The following is an 18,078-nucleotide window of genomic DNA, read 5'->3' as shown; positions in this document are numbered from 1 at the left end:
CAGTAGTTAAAGTTCTACATGTTGCTGACTCCGCTCTGAAGGGCCCAACCATGCCAGTCCTTTATGCTGCAATAGACTTGATGAAAGATAGTGTCTACTATGGCTCCTCGCAGTAGCAAACACTTCTTAGATATCATCAATGCTCGCTGGGAGAATCAACTTATGCATCCACTGCATAAGGCTGGTGAGTAAATTTGTTTTATGTTTACTAATTCATAGTATTATTATTTACTAATTACCTATGCATTTGACAATATCTCTATTCTATATGTCATATTTCAGCATACTACTTGAACCCTAAGTATCAATATAACAATAGGCTTAGGTTGGAAACTCAACTTATTGATGCTGTGAAACAAGTAGTGAAGAAATTGGAGCCAGATGGTGCACTACAAGCAATTTGCAACAATGAGGTGAGTCTTACAATTCATTTGGAAACTCAACTTATTGATGCTTTCAAACAAGTAGTGAAAAAGTACTTAATAATTTTCCACATGGGTGTAGATCAAGGTATTTAGGGATGCATTGGAAAGTTTTAGAACTGAGGCTGCGATACAAGGCAGAGCACGTGATGATGCTGGTAATTCTTTTAAGTTTTAAATTACATATGTATTGAAATTTGAAAGTTGAAACAACATTTGACACGTCTTTTTGGTTGTAAACTTGTAATGCAGCTGAATGGTGGGTGTTGTATGGGGAATTGGCTGAGAACTTAAGAAGAATAGCAATTAAAGTCCTTGCCCAAACATGTTCTGCATCTGGTTGTGAGAGGAACTGGAGTACCTTTGCACTCATCCACTCCAAGAGGCGCAACATATTGGGGTCTCAACGTTTATCTGACATGGTGTATGTGCACTACAACTTGAGGCTGAAACTGCAACACATACGCATGGGACATGAGGGACAGAGGGGCACTATTGATCTCGCTGACATCTTTCAAGTTGACTCAGACGATGAGGACCCTATTGTGGATTGGGTGAGGGATAGAGGTGAGCCAGTGTTGGATGAGGAGGGAGGTAGGCCCGACCCCATGATAGCTTCTAAGATTGGTGCTGATGTGGATGAGTATATGCCTGACGAGGGTCAGATACATGCACGGGAAGCCTCACCCATACCATTCCAGCCTACTGGTGACAATGTTGCTGATGATGAAGACTGGTCTAAGTCCTCAAATGATGATGATGGTGGTGATGGTGATGCTGGTGGTGGTGATGGTGATGGTGGTAGTGGTGGTGGTGGTGGTGATGCTGCTGGTGGTAATGCTGGTGAAGAATTTGACGGCATGCAAGAGCGTTATGTAGTAGGCCTGGATACGGCACCTGTAGAGCCACTCCGATTCACTGGAGAGACACAGTTTGATCATGCCACACAAGATACGGACCACGGAGCACGTGCCCCCGCACCCCCACCCTCAGGACGCCCCCCTACAACCATACAGCAGGAAGCGTAGGGGTCGACAAACACAGTTGCAACCTGATCACATGTACATTGATGACCTATCCAGCTCTGTTGGTGGTTTGAATATGGGTGATAGGGAGAGAGGACCGACTGGACAATGGCGTGCCCCATCTTTTGACGCACATACCACTCCATTGGCATCGGATTATGGTGCATCACAACCTTACGGTGGATATAGATCATCATCATATAGGCAGTTTACTGGGGTAGGGGACTATGACTACCAGTCCCAGTCCCAGGGACATACTGGATCATCTTTTGTAGATGACATCTTTGCATACCATAGCGGGACTAGCTACCAACCTCACCAGCCATACATGCAGCCAATGCCAATGCCTCTTGCGCCGGCGCCGACATCATATCACAGTGGATCATCTTCTTCACGGACTGGATTGATTGATAACCCTAATTTATATCCTAGGATTGGATACCTACAGTATGTTGATGACTCCATTTACATGACACTTGTGGATGACTACACTCGTTTCTTCTCCGATTCTATACCGTGGTCCACATATGTCCTTCAAACAGAGAACAATGGACGTCGACTCCAGCGGGGTATGAGTGGGATTGATCCAGGGAGGCACAACAACTATTATTAGCACTTGTAACTTATAAGTTGTAATTTGTGAACTTGTGAAGTTGTGACTTTGACACTTTCTGTATTGCCTTTAAGGCTTTAAGCATTTGAGCTATTGAGTTTTGACTTTTGAGTTATTGACTATTAATGTATTATGGAGTTTATGAAAATATGATTATGAATTATGTCTTATGAGTTTAAATTAGTTTGTTTACATTTCTTTTATGTCTTTAAGACTTTAACTGCCTAAACAATGTGTATTTAACCAAGGTTTATACATTAGGGTCGGCGACCGTATGTCAATCAAGAATGCAAGCCCAAAACACCAATTTCCATTAATGTTTTTGCAATTTTATGGTTTAAATGTGTTTATTTAGCTTAAATAACGGTGCCCATGAAGTTTCAGGCCTAGATATGGCCAAATACCCCCCCAAGATGGACCCCCAAAATATTGTAGAAAAAATGCAATATTTAGGCATATTTCGCGATATTTCGGATATCTCGGTAGACCCCAGATACCGATATATTGCGAAATATTAAACACTGCCTGCAACACTCTTGCAAATGACTAAACATAGGAAATAACCAAACAGGCAGCTAAATACTAGGGCCATTCAATAATGTAATAGTGCCTCTATTTTGTACCTTTTCATTTATATGTTTGTATCCCTATGTCAATGGTTTGGCTTTTTTCTATCTAATAAATTACAACAACAACTTAGCATTATCCCAATTACAGTTGGGTTACAACAAGGGTCAGCCATAAGACCGTCTTTGATTGCGCTTATCATGGATGATTTAACTAAAGACATACAAGATGAAGTTCCTTCGTGTATGTTTTTTGCTAATGATATTGTTATGGTGGATGAGACAGAGGTAAGGATTAACGCCAAGTTGGAGTTATGGAGATCTAACTTGGAATCAAAAGGCCTTAAGATAAGTAGGACAAAGACGGAGTATATAGTGTGTAACTTTAGCCACACTAGAACGGTTAATGAGGTAGTGAATATTGTTGAGAAGGAGATCCCACAACGTGACTATTTCAAATATTTGGGCCCAATCGTACATAAAGAAGGTGATATAGAGGATGATGTTGCCCAGATGATTAAAGTAGGATGGATGAAGTGAAGAGATGTGTCTGGAACGCTATGTGATTAGCGTATTCCTTTAAAGCTAAAAATAAAATTTTATAGGACTGTCTTATGATTGGCTATGATGAATGGTGCAGAATGATGGGCAGTTAAGAAGCACCATATAGATAAGCTAAGTGTTGTGGAGATGAGGATGTTGAGATGGATATATGGCCAAAATAGGAAGGATAAAAAAAGGAATTATCATATTAGAGCTGATTTGGAAGTTGCCCCAATTCAAGAAAAGCTTCGAGAGAGTTGTCTGAGGTGGCATGGTCATGTTCAATGGAGGCCTTCGGATGCTACAGTTCAATGGAGTGACTTGATTCAGATTGAAAGTATTAAAAGAGCTAGAGGCAGGCCTAAATTACCCTGGAAGAAGTGGTGAGAAAAGACATGTATAGCTTAGGTCTTGTTTCAAATATGACCTTCAATAGAGCTGTTTGGAGGGCAAAGATCCATGTAGCTGATCCCATTTGGTTAGAATAGTGCTGAGTTGTATCGTTATTGCTGTTATGTTCTTTTCTTTCTTCTATTATTAATTTTTGGTCATTGCATGGTTCCATCTAGCCGACCCCATTTAATTGGAATAAGGCTGAGTTGTTGTTTTCGATCTAATAAATTAAGTTGTTGAAAATAAACAAGGATCTATGCCTTCTATTCTAGATTTAATCATTATCCCCCCCCACCTACTTGTCCAAAGTAGGGAGTAGAAGAGCCACCATCAAGCCCAAAAATGTTGTCCTTAACTCCTTATAGGTAGGCTTGCAAAAGCCCTAATATTTAGGTTGGAGGAAAACTTTGGACTAAACTAAACTGAAAACATTATGGCTTTTTTTTCTTAATTATTAGAAACAACTACTCAGCAAAGACATCTGTCAACAATATTTGACAGAAGTTATGGCCATAAATAGATAGGAAGGCAGCTGAGTGACTCACAGCAAGTAATTGAGATAATACTATATACCTCTGATTTGAACTTTTTATGAAGGAATTGGACCTAAGCCTTGATGCCTCTGGTTTTTATATCACAGTGAAATGTACTTCCACATTCTAAATAAGAGTTATGGATTAGAACCAAGAAAGAGATACTCGACCACACAGAATCCAGAGTGAGGTACTAGACTAGTACAGAACTCACTACAGCTGCTGATGCTAAGTATGTTCTAAAAAATTCTTAGCATTAGATTTATCAAAATGCTCAATTTTAGTATGGTTGTATGTACTAGATTATTGCAATCTCAGTTTGAGTGTATTTTGAATAAGATAGGTTAAGTTTCATGGGTCCTAAGAAAGCTATCTAGCTTCCTTACAAATATTAGTTGTTTCTTTCAATACAGATTGGTGTTAATGAGCTTCTTCAGTTCAAGGCATTGATATATGTAGGCAAACAATCAATCAGAATAAGATAAGATTTTGGGCAAAGAAAATTTTCTGAGAAGTCAAATAAAACACAAAAAGAGTTCTCGAAGTAAAAAAGGATAAACGTAAAATAGTGAAGTTACGAATGTGTCACAGACTTGGGATCACGCTTGTAGATATGTCGACGTCTACTCTTACAATATGAATGAAGCAAATGCATGCAGAGGAGAACTGATGACATCGCAAACAATCACAAAACCCGGAATATTATCCTGGAAATACTATTGACCAATAAGGAAATAACTAACAATTCTTCTAGCAAAGAAAATACTTCTAACAACTAGTATCTGAAAGCTACCAGGATTGGGCCATTGAACACGAGTAAATATAGAAAATTTATTATATTCATCACATTAATTAACCACAATTAAGGACATCATGTTCCTTCTTTTGAGTCTTCAACTATGATATCTACTACATCTAAGCAGGCGTAAGGCTGCGTACATTATGACCCTCCCCAAACCCCGCAGTGGCGGGAGCCTCGTGCACTGGGTACGCCCTTTTTCTACATAGAGACTTTACCAACAAAATAAAATTGCATTAAATATTTGAACTAACTACATTTCAGCAATTATTATAGCTTGACATATATTATTTTCGCCATTAAGTGTGGGCATTCGTATCCAATTTCTTCAGATTCTTTTCCAATGTGAAGAGCAAAAGCACCCATAGTTGAATTAACGTCCCTAAGTTTTACCCTTTGCTAAACCAGGTTAACTATCTCGGACTCATGAAGATGTCAAGCTGATACTTTACTAAAGCCATAACAAAAAGCATTGGAGAAACATGGAATTGAACTCATTCCACACATCAAAACAATGGAAAGAATAACATAAGCAGATAAATTTGAATATGGGTTTTGTACCTGAAGACCCGATTGAGGGAAAGATACTGAAATCTCATCTGGGGAAGCAGCAACGGCTACAACAATGTCGAGAGAAGAGCGAGAAGAATGGACGAACCACCCGAACAAGATGGCGGGATCTGGGTCAGAAGATGAAAGCTGCTTTGGCCACCAAATCCTACATTGCCTTCTCATCTTCATCTCACAACAATTGGCGGTGGCTTCTTCCGCATTCGAATCTTGAATTAGGGGAATTCCGGAAACAAAAATTTCTTTTCGAAGCGATTGTCTACTCCTGAGTCATCGTCTTTGCAGATCCCACGCCCGATTGGTACATCATCCTCTTCTTCAGAATGATGTGGCGGTCCTGCGATCCTATGGCATAATAAAACGCATATGGCAATAATACAATACACATTTAATACGTATTTAATACGGCCACTCCATAAGCAAAAATACGGACATATATTCATTATGTAACAGATATTCACCACCTAATAAACAAAACAATAGCATATACACAATGATTTTAGTGTGTGGTTTTAGAATCTTTAACCAAAATCAGAAACGATCATCGTAGCTCCAAGATAATTGAAGCATTGGGGAACCAGAATTTTCTATCATTCTCTGTTCTCAACTTGTGTTACTTCCACTACTTACAGCCTTAATCAGAGAGCTAAGCTTAAATCTTCTGATTAACATTCAATGTACTTTAAAAAAAAAAGTAAATCCAACCAATGCAAGTACACCTTTATTCTAGGTTAAAGTGGGTGGTTCTTTTAGAATCTTTGTCCTGTAGCATAGCTTAGCAGGGTTATTTGTTCTATATAAATCTTAAAATCTGCAATTGCCATTTCCAAATCTCTAAAGCAATGGTGCTTGATTTGAGTATAATTGATTAAAAATTAGTCAAAACACTCAAGCCACCACCACCTATTCCCATTACTTAAGCTTCAAATACTTCCAAAACGGAAAGCTATTTTAAGATTGAAGAACTTATTGAGTGTGAAATGATGATCAGAACTTGGGTTCTTTCATTAATTCACATCTGGGTTTCGAATTGAAGAATACAAAAGATGTAATATTGACTAACACAACAATGGAACCAAGAGAAAAAGGAGGGGGGTTGAAGAGTAAAGCAATAAGAACCGGCAGAAAGACATCGTCACATGAGACCAAAACATAATTCACAAAGGGCTTAACATTCAATAATGCTATTTACATTCACAGCAGATAGTATAACTTACAGGAGCGAGAGGAGGAGAAAGGGGCAAAGAATGGAAGAGGAACAGAGCTTGTCCGCCACTCCCCCGCTGCAATTAACCTTGAAGGGAGAAGGAGAATAGGAAGGGAGCAGGGGCTAGGGGGTATTGAACTTTATATGAAGTCTCGCCGGCCGCCGTTGAACGGAAACAGAGACGAAGCAGGTGATCGAGCAGCACCGCAGCAGACGGCTAGGGTTCCAAGACTGAAGAGAAGACCAGAGCTTTTTACCCTTTTTGCGAACTGATGGGGTTTTGCATGTTTTCTCATTTTACCTTTAGGTTTTTTTTTTTAACATATTATACGCGATTAATACGTATTTATACCGGTATAAAACGGCAACACTCAAAAAACGTGTTTTTTAGCAAATATACGGATATATACGGCATAATATATTTTTTTGAATTAAACATTTAGATACGCATTTAATACGTAATATGCAAACTTACTAACTAAGACTAAAACCCTAGGAGGGGTTTGTGAACCCTAGGATGGTTGGTGAACCTTCCTCTTTTTTTTTGATAAATTTTTCAATTGTTTTTATTCCAACAATTAAGATGTATTTCCCTTTCCACTGAGGCTATAGGCCACTCTGGTCAACCATGTTTTGCCCAACAAGTGTCAACGGTATGATTAGGCTTCCCACAATAAGTACACTGGCGAGAGGATTTGTCAAAGAGCTGTCCATCTGTACCACGACCAGTAGAACCACGACCACGACCACAGTACTAACCACGGCCTCTACTAGAACCTCGACCGCAAGTAGCAATGAATGTAAAACTGTCCTTAGCAGGAAGAAGAAGTGATCGTGGAAGGTATAGTAACTAAACGATGCAAGCGAGAGAAGACCTCGTTGAGAGAGGGCACCTTTTCTCCAGTAAGAAGCTGACTCTTGACAGCTTGATCATCAGGGTGAAGACCAGCCAAAAACTTGGCAACATGAAACTCAGCCCGTTGTTGCTTCAATTGCTCCAGATTAGTAGTGAGAGGCTGATATACCTGGACCTCTTCAAGGTATCCTTTATATGTACTGAAGTAGTCATTTAGAGATTTATCACCCCGGGAGAAGTGGAACAGTTTCTCATAAAGTTCATAGGTGCGGGAAATATTTTTCTCTTGGGAATATCTTTCACGAAGATCTTCCCAAACACCTTTAGAAAGTGTGTGAAACATCACATTAGCAGCAATGGCAGGTTCAATACTGTTACATAACCAGATTTTAATAGTAGAATTCTCACGCATCCAATCATCATGAGCAGTAGCAGTAGTAGAATCTTTAGTATCAATGATAGGAGGGTCATCAGTAGGGTACTTGATCTTACCCTTGGCATGAATGTAAGCTTGGACAGCAGGAAAGACAACAAAAAATATCAAACACATGTATTAGCTTCTGTCGGCAGGGTGTAATCTTAGGAATGTAGAATTGGAGGTCAGAATGACCTGAAATAAGAACCGAAGGAGGTACTGCAGTAGGGGAGATAAACCCCCAAATATGAGCCTGATTGTGTTGGAGAACCAAGAGATATAAACCAAAAAAAAGGTCTGGAACTTGATATAAAAACAGAGCATCCGCCAAAAAAAAGGAGAAACCAATTTCCAGGAAATCAAGCCACAAGTTGGGCCCCATATTTGGATCGAAGGGACCTCTAGGTAGTAGGAAACAGCTCAAGAAAGATAAACCTCATCAATTGGGAGGAAAAAAAAAAAGCTTGAACTTCAATATTCTGGAAGAAAATTTCCAGATTTAGAAACTGCAGACATAATCTTCATAATTTTGACTTCAGTAGCTTGAAATCTTCATAAGCAGCAATGGTAGACAAGAAGCATCCCTAGTTCATATGTGTACTGTGAAGAACAAGGACATTAGCAGCAGGTAGGTAGCACAGGGATTGCTGCAGACAATATTGATTCCTGTCTCTGAAGAGACTCTCAGAACCACATGAAGGAGGATCGATCTCTGGTTTATTTACTGCTCTGATACCATGTAACAATAAACCAATTAATAAACCAGAGATAAAGAAGGAAAAGAAGAAGAAAGAGACGATGGGAGAGACTGCAAAGAGAAATCGCAGACTTCCTTGGTTATCTCTCCCCCTCTCAATTGTATTATTTAAAGAGAATGATTACATCACATGGAAGAGAAACCTTCCTAAACGAAATTACACAGAAATAGAAACTTAGCTAAAATAGAGACCTAAGAGAAATAGAAAGTTTAGGAACTAGAACGGGTAAAGTGTACATGACACAAATGTACCCCCATGGTACATATGGGTCATTTACCCCCAACGTGGTGACTTTAACAGATAGTATAGGGAAAAGGCCTTTTTGATTAATAAACAGGGGAATGAACCTGAATTTACACATTCTACCTGTTACAATGACAAAGAGAATTATCTGCCTACCTAGGGCATTAAAAAATAGACTTTGAGCTCAACCCATCAAAACCAGCATACCCTTGTACCAACTCAGTTAAGAGAGAGAGAGAAGATTTTTGGCTTGTCAAGATGATAGAGGCCACCACTTTATTTAAAATCTAGGATTATTACAAATATGGAAGATTTACTCAGCACAATTAACATGTGCAACATGTGTATAATGAATCAAGACACTTTAGTGTACCTAGTTACATTACAAACTTCCACAATGGAACTAAAGAGAACCGAACCGAACCGGGTTAAACCCAAATCCATCCTTCAACACTCCCCCTCAAGTTGGTGCATGGATGTCACGCATGCCCAACATGGAAACAATAGGATGGAAGGTCTTCATGGACAAGCCCTTAGTAAAGGCATCTGCCAAAAGGAGGCATATCAGACCATATTCGATTTTCTCCCCGATAAAATGTCAATCAATTTCAACATGTTTGGTCCTGTCATGTTGAACCAGGTTATGGGCTATACTGATTGCAGCTTTGTGTCGCAGTAGAGCCTTATACGTCCCTCAGGAGAAGCAATTTTTAGATCAGTGAGAAGCATTTTCAGCCAAACAAGTTCACATACTCCTTGAGCCATAGCCCTGTATTCAGCCTCGGCACTAGATCTGGAAACTATGGACTGCTTTTTACTTCTCTAGGTGACTAGGTTTTCTCCAAGGAATGTGCGGTAGCCAAAGGTGGAGTGGCGGTCATCAATGGATCCAACCCAATCAACATTAGTAAAGGATTCTAACTTCAGACTTCCATTGTTTGAGAATAGAATACCCTTTCCAGAAGCTGACTTTAAGTATCGAAGAACTCTGTATAGGCGGGTCAGGTGAATTCAATAATAGACGTATGTTGGCATTCCAGCCTTCCTTCTCCTTTCAGGGCCTATCCGAAAGAGAATCCAGTACCTCTTGGTCGTGAATATCTGAATAGGACAAACCGGGCCCCGTGGATATCTTTACTTTGGAATCATGTAAGAAACGACTAACAACTCCCACAGCATAGGCAATATCTGACCTAGTGTGAGACAAATATATAAGTCTTCCAACGAGACGTTGATATCGCTCTTTATCCATAGAATCAACACCGGTGCTGCTAAGTTGGTGGTCAACTTCAATGGGAGAATCAACAGGTTTATGACCAAGCATCCCAATTTCTCCAAGAAGATCTAGAACGCACTTTCTTTGGGAGATGAAGATCTTTTTACTTGATTTGGCTATTTCAATTCCCAAGAAGTACTTGAGATGTCCTAAGTCTGTAGTTTCGAACTCGGTTCCCAGTCAAGTCTTTAGAAGAGAGATTTCTTCCTCATCATCTCCAGTGATCGATCACTATATCATCCACATAAACAATAAGTGTCGTGACCTTGCCAATTTTGTGTTTGATAAACAAGGTATGATCAACATTACTTTGTTTGAAGCCGAACTTTTGCATAGCCTTTTGAAATCTGCCAAACCAGGCACGAGGGGACTGTTTCAACTCATAGAGTGATTTTCGGAGACTACACAGTTTGCCAGCTGTAGCAGATGATTCAAAGCCAAGAGGAATGTCCATGTAGACTTCTTCTTCAAGATCACCATTAAGGAAAACATTCTTCATGACCAACTACTGAAGATCTCATCCTATGTTTACAACAAGGCTCGATTAGAGTTCATTTTTTCCACTGGGGAAAATGTTTTTTGATAATCGATGCCATATGCCTGAGTGAATCCCTTGGCAACTAATCTGGTCTTATAGCGAGCAGTGGTTCCATCTGCATTCTACTTTATTGTGAATACCCACTTGCATCTAACTGTCTTCTTTCTGTTAGAACAAGGTAAAAGCTCCCAAGTATCATTTTTCTTCAAGGCCTGCATTTCCTCTGCCATGGCATTCTTCCATTTTGGGTCTATAATAGCTTCCTTCTAACCCTATGGAAATTGGAAAAGACACAGAAGACAGAGAAGAAACAAAGGCACGATAGGACAGGAACAAGGACTAAGATAAAGTTAGAAATAGGGTGTTTGGTGCAAGCCCTTAATCCTTTTCTAAGAGCAATAGGGCGATCATCAGGATCAGCCGGAGATTCTTTACCTACTGCTTTGATCGGTAGAACCTGCTCAGGGGGCGTAGATGAACATGGTATGTTTGGGATAGTCTTTTTGTTTTGCCGAGAATAGGTGATGAGATCCTTTTGTTTAGTGGCGGCATCAATTTCATCCACATGCTCCCCTTGAAGACGAACAGTATCAATGACAAAAGGAGATAAAGGATTCTCTTCTTCTAGAGTCTCCCCCTAAAGAGAAGACTAGTAATAAGGTTCATCCTCATGAAAAGTCATATCCATCATAATAAACAGGTTGCGAGGGGGGGGGGGGATGATAACACTTATGACCTTTCTGGGAAGTAAAATATCCAAGAAAGATACATTTGAATGCCTATGGGTCAAGTTTTGACCGAGAGGGGTATGAGTTGTGACTTGTGAGTAAAGCAGACACACCCAAATATACGGATATGAAGATGAGAAGCAATAGTAGGATCAAGAAGCTGGCTGACTGATGTCTTAAAATCGAGGGCAGCGAAAGGAATTCGATTGATAAGAAAAGCAACAGTTAGCACAACATCACCCCAATAGTACTTAGGAACCTGGGTGGTAAACATCAGAGACCAAGTGACTTCCAGAAGATGGTAATTCTTTCGTTCTAGGATACCATTTTGCTCAAGGCTGCGGACACATGAGGTCTGAGAGAAGATTCCATGTGTATCAAGATACTAAAGAAATGAACCGTTAATGCATTTTGTTCCATTGTCGTTGTGGAGAACCTTAACCTGGGCATTGAACTGGGTTTGGATCATTCTATGAAAGGATTGGAAACAGGAGAAAGCTTCGGATTTGGACCAAAGAAGATATACCCAAGTTAGTCGGGTACAGTTGTCAATAAAAGTGATAAACCATCTAAAGCCACCCCAGTAACTGTACGAGAAGGACTAAACAAGTCAGAGTGAATGACAGAAAAAGAAATCAAACTTTAATTATTGTTAGAAAAATACGAGGACCGGGTGTGCTTAGCAAGTTTATAGATATCACAATTTAAATGGTTCAAACTACATTGTTTGACTAAAAAAGGAAACAAATGACGCAAAATATAAAAGAGAGGATGACCAAGACGACGATGCCAATGATGGAGTTGTCGGAGAGCATTATCTACTCAAATAATATGAGCTCAAACTGGAGAGGGAGCAGCAGTAAGACCTGGATCCAAGTAATAAAGATCATCCCGTATTCTACCATATCCACTCGTTGCCCCCGTTGCTAGGTCCTGAACAACACAGTGAGAAAAAAAGAAGTAAACATAACAATCAAGATTAGTTGTAAAACGATAAATGGAGCAAGTTGGCACAAAGATTGGGAACTTGCAAGACAGAAGATAAAGAACTAGTGAGAGAGCATAAGATAGACCTTTTACCAGAAATAGCAGAAAGAGAACCATCAGCAACTTGGACCTTGTCCTTGCCCAAACAAGGGTTATAAGAAGCAAACAAGTTCGAGGAGCTGGGCATATGATTCGAGGCTCCAGTACCAATTAGCCACGAAGAATCAATATGAGAGGACACAAGAAAAATACCTAACTGGGCTAAATGAGAAGCCGGTGAGGTAGAGGAAGTCATGGTAGAAGAGGCAGAACCGAGCTAAGTCACCATACATTGGAGCTGAGTCACAAGTTGTTTTGCAGACATAGTTGGAGTACCAGCAATGACCTCTGTAGTCTCAGTTAAGTAAGCCTAAGGACAAGTAGAACCAGATTTGCCTCCTTTCCTTTCCCCTTTGGGACGGCCATGTAATTCTAGGAAGTCTCCCTAGTGTGACATGAGCGGCCACAATTGTCACATTTTACAGGATCACAAGGAGCACCAACCTTGCTGACCGAACCAGCACCGTCTATAGGTAAAGAGGTCTATGGTGTCGTAACAAGAGTAAACTGAGGAGGGGTAGTATGAGGCATCATGACTGAACGGCGATGATCCTCATGCTGAATCATATTATAGGCTTCAAGCAGTGTGGGGAATGTGCTCCTGTTCGGAACCTGAATGCGTATCTGATCATACTCAGGATTAAGTCCAGTGAGGAAAGCATACACTTGTTCCATTTCACGTTCCTTTGCAAAAGTTGTTACATCAATGGTGCTTGCCATGGTAACAGGATGATAGAAATCCAATTGTTGCCAAAATGTCGTAAGGGCAGAGTAATAGGCAAATACAGAAAGGTCCTCTTGTCTAGTTTTTTTAGCCTAATGACAAACTTTATAGATTTGGGCATTGTTGTTGGCTTAACCATAAGTGTGCTCCACAACATCCCATAACTCCTTGGCTGAATTAAGGAGGACAAAACTGAAACTAATGGAGAGCTCCATGGAGTTCAACAGGAATGACATGATCAGGGCATCATTAGCTAACCAATTATCCATAGCTGGAGTTTCAGTGGGCATAGATGTGTCACCAGTAATATATCCCAAAAATGATTACCACAAATGGTAAGGTGGCAGGCACAAGACCATGCAAGGTAATTTGATCCATTCAACTTAGTGGGTCCAGGTTGGAGGGAGTGATGATAGTGAGAAGTAATGGGGCAACTCAGGTCGCCGCTTCCAGTACCAACGGATGTGCTAGAACCCTCCATTAAAAATCGAACAAATGCACTAGAGTTTGGAAAGAAGCTGCTACCCACAAGATTGGGAGAGCTAAAGAATCACATAGAGGGCAGAACCATCTCAAAGAAACATCAAAGAGAAGCCACAGCAGCTAGAAAGCCAAACATAGAACCGGTAGAAGCAGGCAGGGGCCAAGGAGGCACTGGCAGGGCTGGAAGGCCTAGCGCAAGCAGGTAGGGTCACTGGCAGTGGCCTGATGAGGGCCGACAGGCAGTGGCTGTGGGAGGCCAATGTGATCGGCACAAAAAAGGCACCCTAAAGGAGGGTAAAATGGCCACGTGGGTGACAACGATGGCACATGGTAGGGCGACAGCAGTAGGTAGCATAGTGGTGGGTAGTGGTCAGCATGGTTAGCATGGTGCGACATGCATTAACACATGTTCAGTCAACCATGCTGAACCAAAAGGTTGAAGCCTCGGAGGTGGTAGCGGCAGCGACAGCTGTGGTAGTGGGGATGGCAGAATCTAAAAAAAAACCCTAAGGGGATTGCACTCTGATACCAAGCTGAGAGAGAGGAGATTTTGGCTTGTTAAGATGACAGAGGCTACCACTTTCTTTATAATCTAGAATTATTACAAATATGGAAGATTTACTCGGCACAATTAACTTGTGCATAATGAATCTAGACACTCTAGTGTACCTAGTTATATTACACACTTCAATAAGGGAACTAGAGAGAATCGAATTGAACCGAACCGAACTTGGTCAATCCCAAATCCTTCAACAAACTCCTTGGGGTCAGGTAAGAAAATCTCATTTAGCCATTCCATTATGTAGACTTATTACTATCCTTTTGCTTAACCCTGAGAGATTTTCTTCAATCAATCAAATAAACAATGGAATAAAAACTTTGTTTCACAAACCAGGTTCATGTGCAAATTGCACATGAAATTGATCTGAACTTTTAGTGACAATAATCTAGGTAAACCTTCATTGTTAAAACTGCTGGAGTTCATTTGTTCTGTGTGGCTCACCATTTTGATCAGCATATATTAACAATCAATATGTACTAAAATGGATTACATCTCCAACGAAGGAGACTTTGCACTGAATTGATCTGATAAGAAGGGGGGCTACAACTTGCAACCACTTTGAAGATCTCTTTCAGAGGCAACCAAGGTCCAGCAACACTCTTGCAAATGACTAAACATAGGAAATAACCAAGCAGGCAGCTAAGTACAAGGGCCATTCAATAATGTAATAGTGCCTCTATTTTGTACCTTTTCATTTATATGTTTGTATCCCTATGTCAATGGTTTGGCTTTTTTCTATCTAATAAATTACAACAACAACTCTGCCTTATCCCAGTTATAGTTGGATTACAACAAGGGTCAGCCATAAGCCCGTATTTGATTGCGCTTATCATGGATGATTTAACTAGAGACATACAAGATGAAGTTCCTTCGTGTATGCTTTTTGCTAATGATATTGTTATGGTGGATGAGACAAAGGTAAGGATTAACGCCAAGTTGGAGTTATGGAGATCTAACTTGGAATCAAAAGGCCTTAAGATAAGTAGAACAAAGACAGAGTATACAGTGTGTAACTTTAGCCACACTAGAATGGTTAATGAGGTGGTGAATATTGTTGGGAAGGAGATCCCACAACGTGATTATTTCAAATATTTGGGCTCAATCGTACATAAAGAGTGTGATATAGAGGATGATGTTGTCCATATGATTAAAATAGGATGGATGAAGTGGAGAGATGTGTTTGGAACGCTATATGATCAGCGTATTCCTTTAAAGCTAAAAAGAAAATTTTATAGGACTGTCATATGATTGGCTATGATGAATGGTGCAGAATGATGGGCAGTTAAGAAGCACCATATAGATAAGCTAAATGTTGTGGAGATGAGGATGTTGAGATGGATGTGTGGCAAAAATAGGAAGGATAAAATAAGGAATTATCATATTAGAGCTGATTTGGGAGTTACCCCAATTCAAGAAAAGCTTCGAGAGAGTTTTCTGAGGTGGCATGGTCATGTTCAAAGGAGGCCTTCGGATGCTAGTGTTCAATGGAGTGACTTGATTCAGATTGAAAGTATTAAAAGAGCTAGGGGCAAGCCTAAAATGACCCTGGAAGAAGTGATGAGAAAAGACATGTATAGCTTAGGGCTTGTTTCAAATATGACCTTGAATAGAACTGTTTGGAGGGCAAAGATCCATGTAGCTGATCCCATTTAGTTAGAATAATGATGAGTTGTGTCGTTATTATGTTAATGTTCTTTTCTTTCTTCTATTATTAATTTTTGGTCGTTGCATGGTTCCATGTAGCCGACCCCATTTAGTTGGAATAAGGCTGAGTTGTTGTTTTCGCTCTAATAAATTAAGTTGTTGAAAATAAACAAGGATCTATGCCTTCTATTCCAGATTTAGTCATTATCCCCCCTTCTAATTGTCCAAAGTAGGGAGTAGAAGAGCCACCATCAGGCCCAAAAATGTTGTCCTTAACTCCTTATAGGTAGGTTTGCAAAAGCCCTAATATTTAGGTTGGAGAAAAATTTTGGACTAAACTAAACTGAAAACATTATAGATTTTTTTTCTTGGTTATTAGAAACAACTACTCAGCAAAGACATCTGTCAACAATATTTGACAGAAGTTATGGCCATAAATAGATAGGAAGGCAGCTGAGTGACTCACAGCAAGTAATTGAGATAATACTGTATACCTCTGATTTGAACTTTTTATGAAGGCATTGGACCTAAGCCTTGATGCCTCTGGTTTTTATATCACAGTGAAATGTACTTCCACATTCCAAATAAGAGTTATGGATTAGAACCAAGAAAGAGATACTCGACGACACAGAATCCAGAGTGAGGTACTAGACCAGTGCAGAACTCACTACAGCTGCTGATGCAAAGTATGTCCTGAAAGATTCTTAACATTAGATTTATCAAAATGCTCAATTTTAGTATGGTTGTATGTATTGGATTATTGCAATCTCAGTTTGAGTGCGTTTTGAATAAGATAGGTTAAGTTTCATGGGTCCTAGGAAAGCTGTCTAGCATCCTTACAAATATTAGTTGTTTCTTTCAATACAGATTGGTGTTAATGAACTTCTTCAGTTCAAGGCATTGATATATGTAGGCAAACAATCAATCAGAATAAGATAAGATTTTGGGCAAAGAAAATTTTCTGAGAAGTCAAATAAAACACAAAAAAAGTTCTCGAAGTAAAAAAGGATAAACATAAAATAGTGAAGTTACGAATGTGTTAAAGACTTGGGATCACGCTTGTAGATATGTCGATGTCTACTCTTACAATATGAATGAAGCAAATGCATGCAGAGGAGAAATGATGACATCGCAAACAATCACAAAACCCGGAATATTATCCTGGAAATACTATTGACCAATAAGGAAATAACTAACAATTCTTCTAGCAAAGAAAATACTTCTAACAACTAGTATCTGAAAGCTACCAGGATTGGGCCATTAAACACGAGTAAATATAGAAAATTTATTATATTCATCACATTAATTAACCACAATTAAGGACATCATGCTCCTTCTTTTGAGTCTTCAACTATGATATCTACTACATCTAAGCAGGGGTAAGGCTGCGTACATTATGACCCTCCCCAAACCCCGCAGTGGCGGGAGCCTCGTGCACTGGGTATGCCCTTTTTCTACATAAAAACTTTACCAAAAAAATAAAATTACATTAAATATTTTGAACTAACTACATTTCAGCAATTATAATAGCTTGACATATATTATTTTTGCCATTAACTGTGGGCATTCGTATCCAATTTTTTCAGATTCTTTTCCAATGTGAAGAGCAGAAGCACCCATAGTTGAATTAACGTCCATTAGTTTTACCCTTTGCTAAAGCAGGTTAACTATCTCGGACTCATGAAGATGTCAAGCTGATACTTTACTAAAGTCATAACAAAAAGCATTGGAGAAACATGGAATTGAAATCATTCCACACATCAAAACAATGGAAAGAATAACATAAGCAGATAAATTTGAATGTGGGTTTTGTACCTGAAGACCCGAATCAGAGAAAGAGACTGAAATCTCATCTGGGGAAGCTGCAACGGCTACAACAATGTCAAGAGAAGAGTGAGAAGAATGGATGAACCACCCGAACAAGATGGCGGAATCTAGGTTAGAAGATGAGAGCTGCTTTGGCCACCAAATCCTACATTGCCTTCTCATCTTCATCTCACAACCATTGGCGGTGGCTTCTTCCACATTCGAATCTTGAATTGGGGGAATTCTGGAAACAAAAATTTCTTTGCGGAGCTTTGTGGTCTTCGCAAG

At 39.7% G+C, this 18,078-nt stretch overlaps 1 protein-coding gene across 5 annotated transcripts in view; it reads right to left on the bottom strand.

Moving 5' to 3' along the window:
• The window catches only part of LOC122642371 (N-acetylglucosaminyl-phosphatidylinositol biosynthetic protein gpi1), a 52,472-nt gene extending 34,394 nt beyond the window's left edge, over window positions 1-18,078 (bottom strand). For 2 of the 5 annotated variants that reach the window (XM_043835814.1, XM_043835817.1), the window contains exon 1: window positions 17,800-18,078. In XM_043835814.1, coding sequence (XP_043691749.1) covers window positions 17,800-17,979 — 180 coding nt within the window. In that variant the 5' untranslated portion in view covers window positions 17,980-18,078. Of the gene's footprint in view, window positions 1-5,455; window positions 5,676-17,799 lie in introns of those variants that run through there. The other 3 variants (XM_043835813.1, XM_043835816.1, XM_043835818.1) reach the window with 2 other exon arrangements.

This window comes from Telopea speciosissima, chromosome 10, assembly GCF_018873765.1.
Source record: "Telopea speciosissima isolate NSW1024214 ecotype Mountain lineage chromosome 10, Tspe_v1, whole genome shotgun sequence".
Lineage (NCBI taxonomy): Eukaryota > Viridiplantae > Streptophyta > Magnoliopsida > Proteales > Proteaceae > Telopea > Telopea speciosissima.
The sequence above is the reverse complement of the archived record's forward strand: the minus strand, read 5'-3'. Positions and strand labels throughout refer to the sequence as shown.